The sequence below is a fragment of the Carassius auratus genome, chromosome 32, assembly GCF_003368295.1.
Source record: "Carassius auratus strain Wakin chromosome 32, ASM336829v1, whole genome shotgun sequence".
Lineage (NCBI taxonomy): Eukaryota > Metazoa > Chordata > Actinopteri > Cypriniformes > Cyprinidae > Carassius > Carassius auratus.
This window is the reverse complement of record NC_039274.1, coordinates 11097678-11107193: the sequence shown is the minus strand read 5'-3', so window position 1 is coordinate 11107193 and position 9516 is coordinate 11097678. Positions and strand designations below refer to the sequence as shown.

At 36.8% G+C, this 9516-nt stretch overlaps 1 protein-coding gene across 1 annotated transcript in view; it reads right to left on the bottom strand.

Moving 5' to 3' along the window:
- Positions 1 to 5798: 5798 nt before the first annotated feature.
- The window catches only part of LOC113051603 (stromal interaction molecule 2-like), a 44176-nt gene continuing 40458 nt past the window's right edge, over positions 5799 to 9516 (bottom strand). The window contains exon 12 of the mRNA XM_026215500.1: positions 5799 to 9258. Within this exon, the coding sequence (XP_026071285.1) occupies positions 8718 to 9258 (541 nt within the window). The 3' untranslated portion in view covers positions 5799 to 8717. The remainder of the gene's footprint in view (positions 9259 to 9516) is intronic.

The window sequence follows — 9516 nt, the reverse complement described above, 5'->3', positions numbered from 1 at the left end:
AGCAGCACATTCATCATAAGAATCTGCTCGGCGTATCTCTGTGTTGAATTGATGAACCATCAACACAATTCTCCTCACTTTCTCTTTATATTGATAAAACAATCATGCATGTTTCTTCAACAGTCACCAGTGCCCACTTATAAGATAAATGGGGTGTCACACAAACACATTTTTGCTTTTTTTTTTTATTGCTTTAATGTATACTTCAACCTGCCTAAGAGACAGAGATAGAAATAGGACAAAAATAGTATTGAACTTTTTTTTTTCAACACAGATTCTATTGTATTTTGACATTGTGTTAGAACTATTGTCCTGAAGTCAGTGGAGTTTTAGAATTGGTTTTTGGTTAAACAGCTGAAATAAGAATTGTGTCCCAAATGACACACTATATACATTATGTATTTATTCTATGCACTTTGTTTGTTTGTTTGTTATTCTGTCATTCAATATTGTATTTTATACCCTTGTAGCGCTTATACTTGCAGTCATGTAAACTACTTTCCATCTTGAACAGTTCAAATACTGAAATGTAGTCAGAAGCTTAGTGGTGGTGATGTTGTAGTTATGTGACAGTGGTGTAGTTCATTTATTGCTTAATGATAGCTTCATGTCTGGCAATTGTATTTAGGCGTCAAAATTCAAATGCTTCATAGATGAACAAATCATGTTTTGTTGGACATAGAGCTTAATTTCTGTAATAATCCTATTTGCTTTTTGTCAAGGGAACCAGGGTGATCATAACATTGAGTTGCAATTATTGCAAACAGAGATGTACTGAAAATTTAAGATCAACCACAAACCAACAACTCATGATCTCCCGCTGTTTCAAATCATATAAATGGCAACCATGTAGGGCTGTAGTACTCGAGTCCGGTCTTGGACTCGAGTCCGGACTCGAGACATTTTTCTGTCGTCTCGGACTCGTTGAATTTGCACTCGGACTTGTCTCGGACTTGGCCATTGGACTCGCCAAGTCTTCTAGTTGGTCTCGACCGAGTCCAGCAAAAAAATAAAATAAAAAATTTCTCCTTCAAAACAAAACCACATTTGCATGATGTCGCGACTGAAAACGTGTGGAAAACGCTAGGCGCGCCGCTCTCCTTATTTCCAAAGCAATCTGTAGCCTGCGCTTGCGCTCCAGTGGCGTCTGCTGTGGCTGGGCAACCATGACCCGCTCTCCATGATGATGCAGAAGTTTCAGCAAAGAATAAATGGAATTCCAGCACTTAAAATCACTTGCAGTAGCTCTGCTAATAGATTCATTTAAAAAATGGCTATCCTTGTACAACTATGATCATCTGTTTCTCCATCTTGCCTTAGCTTTCAGTATTGTTCTGGGAAAGGATGTGCATGACCAGTGGTGCACTTACTGCGACCTGAAAAGTTTAGATGTTTCTAATTTAATTTTCTACCTGTTAGATTGTGTTTTATTTACATCTACACCTAGATAGCCTTTTTTTTTTATCAATAAACGCATATTAATGTATAGCCTTATGCAACAATTACATATGTAAATTTTAAAAAAATTATATATGACATTACATATTTACATTTTCATGTAACAGCCAGTATTTGTATCTGTAACAATCACAAAATTTTTCCTATCTGCATTCAGATACAACATCGTAAAGTTACTTGATAAGACTGTTATGACTTTTTATATATTTTTTCGTAGTTATCACTGAACAAGTATGTCGTGTTAAACTGAAATAATTATTAATTTCTAAAATAATATTTATCATGCAAGCAGAGAGATGTCATGACAAACGTTTAGTGATCATTTGATCACAACTGAATCCATTCAATGCACACATTCTCATTACGCAGAACACTTTGAGCGAGTCTTAATGTTAATGAACTTCACTAAACAGATGTGTGTATGCCGCGCAAACCAGCAAAAGGTAAATATGCAAACATGTAGGACAAGTAGACAATGCATCCGTATCGAAGCTGATTATTAGCCTACTCTTGAGAGAACTGATTTGGTTTTTGAGAGACTGAGACGCGCAACGCTGCTGTTTGATTGGCGAGCGCGCTGTGCTTATTCCATTCATTTGTATCATGGTAGCCTAAGCTTTCAATATTTGCCTTTTAAATATATACAAATAATATAACATGTAGCTATGATGTATTATTATAGGTAAAATTACTCTTGCAACGCTCTGGTTTCTGAGAGATAAACAGAGAGGCGACAACAATGCGGTGTTTGATTTGCTCTCTTTTCACTCATAAAGTTTACATTCATTCACTTCTGGCGCTGATGCCCTGGCTCACCTGTTATCTAGCAAACACCAGACTCTGTCAGCTTTAGCCGAGTATTCAGGCAGAATTATTCCTTGAGCGTTATTCGTTTTTTAAGCCATTATCCGTGCCATTCCGAATTCGGCTTCAGGCACAACCCTAATTATTACATTACATATTTTATTTTTACATGCAACATAGATAAGGTCATATAGTAACAGCTCCACGCAATATTGTAATTCTAAAATTCACGTTGTACTTGCAAACACTTTGTATGCATTATGGTTAATGCATGCTGGAGTAGTCGATTGTTTCCGACAGAGCTCGACTAGTCTATGCAAGCACTAGTACAGTATGACAAAAAGTTCACTGTATTTATGTGCGCATGTCCAGTAGAGCCAAACGTATCCATTCTAGCCTTGCTGCGCGCATTTGTCATATCCCGAGCTTTGCGTGTCTGTGCACTGTGCCAATTAGGCATAGTCATATACATTTTTGACCACAGATATAATGTCAACAAAAAATAAAGTACATAAAAATTATTTGACCTTACAGTCCCAAACTTTGTTTGTTTATCCAAGTTTAGCTCCCAGGGTCGGACTGGGGGTAAAACCAGTACTCATTAGCAAGGCCCCAAAGGAAGAGAGGGCCCTTGAAAAGTATGAATCTGAAATAAATATTTTTTACCTGGATATTTTCATGGGTGGGGGCCATGGGGGCCCATCAGGACTGCCTATGCATAGGGCCCAGGATCTTGTTTAACGCCCCTGTTAGCTTTAACCCTAATTATACACACTTGAACCTAATCAAGCTCTTACTAAACACACTAATCTTCCAGGTGTTTTAAGGCCAGTTGGAGCTAAACTTTTCAGGACATTGGCCATCCAGGATGTAGTTTGGAGACCCCTGTCCTACAGAGTTGTTAATTTGCACATGCTTTTTGATCATTACAAATAATAATGTAAAATGATTTTCTTAGAATAGGAGATATGCTTTCTCTCGCATCACAAACATTATCAGTAGTTAAGTATGTGGTCTTGAAGAGGACCCTTTTTTCTTTCATTTGGACTCGGTCTTGGACTTGGACTCAAAACTTTTGGACTTGGACTTGACTTGGACTCGAACCTCTTTGGACTCGGTCTTGACTAGTCCTGGACTTGGACTTGACTTGGACTCGACAAAGCCGGACTTGACTACAGCTCTACAACCATGTTCTATAAAATACAAACTACTTCCTGCTGTACAATCTTAATTCATTGATTTTCACTGTGCTTTTATATATCAAAATATCTGTAAATTGGAAATACAGCAGAATTAAATTATACAATAAAAAAATGCTAAAACAATCAGGCGCTAGAAACGTAAGATCCTAACAATAAAATTACAAATCCTAGATGATTACTCTTCAGTTTTCAGTAAACTCAAGTGTGGAGCTCATTTGGTTGTGTTTATTTAATGAATTTACTGACTTGAATAAATTGACCATTTTATATATATACAAAGGTATATGCTATATATGTGTTCAGATGACTTTCAGTTAGATGACTGGGCTAAACTTCCCATAAAACTGTTGTGAATTTGTGATAAATTAAGCTGAATGTATGCCTGAAAGCTGTAAGGGCTGAAACCAGACGTGCAGTACAGAAGACTACAGGAGACTAATCATTGTGCATACAGTATGACACAAACCACAATTTAAATAGCCCGGGCTGATGGTGACAGAAAAGTAAATCTGTTTAGGTCAAGGTATATATTTGATTTATAGCCCAAAAGCTGACTGCCCACTGGGAAAAGTCCCAGTCCCAGTCCCATTTGTGTGTGCCATGTAAGCAGACAAATTGGATATTCCCCAGTGAATGGGAGTTGTACGTCATTAAAAAAGTGACATCAACTCAAGTGGACGCTACCAACTGAGATCACATGACTTATTATAGGCGCGAAATTCGCCCTATAAGGGCTCCTCTTTTTTTCTCTGCCGTACGAGACCAATGTTTTGCTGATTTTTTTTTTTTTTTTTTTGTTGACCTTTCACTTTTACTTCCTTTTCCGGGTCAGAACGTCTACGTTTGGTAGTTTCAGCAGTGTATAGTGTAAATGCAAAAATCGGATACGGGACACTTTTAAAAGATGATGTAAGCGGGTCGTCAAAATCGGATAAAGTCAGAAAATCGGATTTGGGCATCAAGACCTGCAGTGTAAATTCAGCCTATGTCAATGGTCTTTTAAATGGTATTTTGGTTAAATAAAGTCTGTGGTTATTCTACAACATAAAATACATCACTAATACCCCTTCTGATTTTTTTTAGTTTTTACTTGTCTTTAAAAAATTTGTTTTTTAGTGTATTTATTTGAAGTGTAACTCTGTTATTTTGTTTGGTTCAGGTCGCATTCATTCCATGTAGGGATAACTGCAGCTGGAGCAATGGACGTGGTGAAAGTCTAGGGCAGTGGTTCCCAACCAGATTCCTGGAGGCCCCCCAACACTGCATTTTTTCCATGTCACCTTAATCAAACACATCTGATTCCGATCTTCAGCTCATTGGTAGATACTCCAAGACATGAATTCGTTGTGTCAGACAAAGGAGAGATGCAAAATGTGCAGTGTTGGGGGGCCTCCAGAAATGTGGTTGGGAACCACTGGTCTAGGGCATGCTGAAAGGTAGGGGCACGGAGAATGGTATTCATGATTGGTTGACAAAGCTGTCTCTCAGGGTGTGGGGGTATGGTTAGGGGTAGTTTCTGTTGTACTGATTTACCTTTGGTTACGCCTACTTTCGGCACACCCATTCATTTACATGGAGAGGGCGGGGTTTATGACCTATACTGCAGCCAGCCACCAGATGGCGAACAAAATGTTTTGGCTTCAAAACATGTGAGGCACACTTAGTTGATTAATGCATCCCTAATAAGTCACCAACAGTTTTCAAGTAATTGCACAGATGAGACTTCTGCCTCAATTTTTTATTAATTTGTCCTACTGTATACAAATATTCACAAAAAAAAGGCTCAGCTCAATCATCTCAACATTCATGTGTCCATGTCAGTCACTGTATAAATATATATATACACACACATAAACACTCATGTGTATATACAGAAAACATTTTTTAGCCTTCATATTTATCAGCATACACAATGCTGAGTGAGAGAGTTCTGAGACAGACAAATTTAGGCACCACTGTTGCGCTGTCCTCTCTGGCACCGGACAAAGGTCTTGCAATTCAAAAAAGTTGCAATAATTTTTGCCAAAACAGAATCAGTTTAGTGCTCCATAGTGGATGATCTGTATGAGTGGAGAGAGGTATAATGATCACAGTGATGGTAACGCCCTTGAAACAGGGCACTCAGCTCAAGAAAGAGGAATTTTGGGTCAAAATCTGCATATCATATACATTACTCAGAAGAAGAAAAAAAAAATAGTTCCTCAGCTACCCAAAAGAAATCGCATTAATACAATTTAATAACTTCTAATAATCATATTAATGATGAAAAAAAAAATTATAATAATTCTGAGAATAAATGTGGCAAGAGGCATTCTAATCTAAATATATCCTTTTTTTTCTTGCTTTGATGTAAATTTTCTGCTTTTTAACGCATCTTTACAAATATTCTCCTTGATCTAACTATCATAACTTACTCTAATGCCGCCCAAAAGCGACTCTTTCCTGGCAAGGAAAGCAGTAGTGCAACAACCTTTAGCAGGATAATTCAGTAGCGCTTTCCACACAGCAGTTAGTCAAGACGCCTTATAAACGCCACACCTGAAAAGTCTTCATAACACTTCTATAGGTCTGCTATCAATTGTACACAGCTTGGGTTTAATTTCTGTTTCTTTTTATAAATGTATTTATTATTTATTTATTTATATAACAAATTCGCCAAAACTATATGCTGGCATCATTCTAGTAATGTAAAATGGTGTTTTAAAACAAAAATAAAAAGAGTAATGATAATTGAAATATAGTGCTTAGGGAAGTATTTAGCACAGAAAAGAGTAATCTGTATTAATTTACTGAATCTTTACATTATGTTCATTATTTCACTATATAGGCGTTCTGACATGCTGCTTTATGTTAAGTGTTACTCTTTTTCTTTTTTCCTTTCCCTTTTTTTTCTTTTCTTTTTTCTTAAAAAAAATATTGTCAAGTACAGGAGCTCTGTGGCAGTAAACAGAAGTGACAAAACTGAAAGCCCAGATTTCACCCTGGACCCTTCCCAGCTGCCTTTCAAACTCTTATGACTTCAAATGTGGGGAGAAAAAAAAGGTAATTGTTAACTCACCCTTGTGTCATTCCAAATGTTAATAATTTGTATGCGGGTCACCAAAGTAGGGGTTTTTAAAGATTTGTTATATAGGTCTTGTCATACAACTTAGTTCAAAGGGACCATGGGATGTTAAGTACCCAAAAAATAAATAAATAGCATAAAAAAACACCATAAGGGAAATCCATCCATATGACTTGTGCATTAGATTTCAAGTCTTCTGAAGCCATATGACCGCTTTTTGAGACAACCAGACTTAAATTTAAGTGTTCTCACTAATAATCTTTACTTCCAACCAAGCTATGGTCAAGCCTGAGTCCAGATGCAGCTTTATAATTTTTGTCAAAAAGCCATTGGATCTTGGCTGCCTAGTAACCAAACACAACGTGCCATTTCTACAGCTGAACTGTTGTGTAAAGAGTGTAAACAAATTATTCTATCCATCGGGTGATTTTGAGATGTTGGTACACTTAAGAAATGGAAACAGATCTAAAAGTGAACTTGAACAGTGGGCAATTGATGTTGACAAGACATCAAATTGATGTCAAATATGCAAATCAAGCCGAAGTCAAAAACTTCCAATGATATTGACACGTTGGCCAGCATATACATTAAAACCAATTTAAGTGTGGGATTAAATTGCTATCTTTACCCAACAACCAGGGGGAAAAAATGTATAGATGTTGATATTATGATAAAAAAAAGAAACGTATGTATGGAATAATGACTTAAATTTCAACCTGTTTATCACACAAATCCCTAAGATTTAGTGATAGACATGAGTACTTGGAAATGATCAGTTGTGAAAACAGTTATCAATATTTGACATGTATACTTAACCTTCAAAACGTAATTTAAACATCTGTACTGGGAGAAGCAAGATGGAACATAATACAGGATCTTAAAATGCATTTTAAGACACATATTACTTTTTTTTTTTTTTCACTTTTAAAATTGCCATTTCAAAATTAAAATTCATCTTCTGTCAAACCTGCCATGATGAAAACAAGTTTGTTATATAATTTCAGTAATCTATAAGATAAGCAGACTTGCTTTCTTCATTTTTTTATTTATTATTATTATTATTCATTTGGTCAGCAAGTCTTTATATAATGGCAAACCATGATGCCTTATTGTTTGATCATGCCAGTGGCCACATACACACTGTAAAGTTTCAACCGCATTTAAATAGGGAGTAAATCCCCTACATTACAGTTTTGTGTGTATGGAACAGAACTCACTGTCAAAACTGGCACAATGGTAACCATAACAGTTTGCAATCTTGCATGTTAGGTATCAAGCATTTTTGGGATTGGCTCATAAAGCGGTCCAGTTTATGGAGTTAATAAAAGAGGCAGGTGAAAGTCACTATGTTTTGATATGTGGCTTATTTCCAAGATAATGTGTTTGGAGTTTTTGTAAATGTGGTTGTCACTACTGGCATTTTTCAGGGGAGTCAATCCAATTGTAAAATGCAGTTGTCACTCCTGTAAATTAAATAGTGAGACACGGTGCAACAATCAAACACATCCATTTGTAGCATTTGTAACGCAGGCCAACAGAAAAAAAAAAAAAAAAATGCAGATTTACAGAATACTTGAAATATTGCACATGAGTTGTAAAACTACTATTATGTTGCTCTTCGGTGTGGTTATTTCCTTTTATTTTTTTTTATTTTTTTTTCTTTTCCGAGATAAACAGCCCTTGGTCAATATGAATCTTGGTTGTATTGCTAGAACTCTGTTAACAGTTCCTTAAAATGGTTTTGTGTGCCATTAAACTACTGTATACATAATAGGAGTGGCATGAGGGAAAGTAAATGACAGAATTTTCAGGATTTTCAAATTTGGAGATTTGGCTAATATTTGACTCTATTCTGTTTTATTCTGTTTTCCTGATCCCTCTTCCTGGTGACATCATTAGGATGCATATTATAGAAAATTGAGACTTAACGAAAAACAGTGAAGAGGACATGTTCTGCAAAACGCTAACATAACTTTTTTTGGCCTTCAAAGGCGTATGTGTGAGGCTACAAAAAAGGCTTCCAACCCAGCACTGTAACCAGGTGAAGCTACATCCATTTAAATTTAAAAAACGACAAAGTAACTGAAAAATGTTTTGGCTTCTGATTGACCCTCATTTATTTCTTTAAGGCTTCTTTTTCTCTCCATTTCTTCCTCTTCTCTCCATTTCTTCCTCTTCTCTACTGTTCCTCACAGCTTTTTGCTTTTCTTGAACAAGCTCTTGATCTTGGAGCGTTTTTTCTCTACGTTGTCACACAAGTCCTGGGAGGAGGTGGGCTGGAGTTGCTTGGGCTCCTTGATAGATTTGCTTTCTATGTCAAGTGAGCTAATCGAGGGGTAATGTCCCCCTGGAGGCATCCCACCAGCGGACAGCTGCCCCATGCTGTATGACTTTTCCAGAATGCCATTATAGGCTGCAGATTTGGAGCCAGGGTGAAAGATTAAACTTTGAGATTCTGGGAGGACAGAAGAGCGGGTAATGTCCGGGGATCCCTTGTGAATGGAGGAGGAGTCGAGAGGAGATGAAGGGGAGGATGTGGTAGAAGGTAAGGACTCCATGGCGATAGCCTGGGCCTCCTGTGCCAGGAGAAGTAGTTCATCACGAGAGATTTTACGTGCTGGGGTCTCCATGCCTTTAGCAAATGTACTTTGAACAGAAGGACCAGAGAACTGCTTCCTGCCCAAAGAGGAACTGAGAGAATCTGAATCTGAGCATGTGTCCTGAAGATCCCTGTGTGATATAAAAGCTGCATTTATTTGATCAATATACAGTAAAAACATGAATATTTATATAAATAAATATGATTACAATTTAAATTATTTTCATATATTTTAAAATGCTATTTATTCCTGATATGTCAAGGCTGAATTTTCCTGCAGCCATTGCTCAGTCTAAATCACTTCAAAATGCTAATTTGGTGCTCAAGGAACTATTCTTCTTATCATAAATGTTGAAGACAGTTTTCACTGCATAATATTTTGTGGAAAC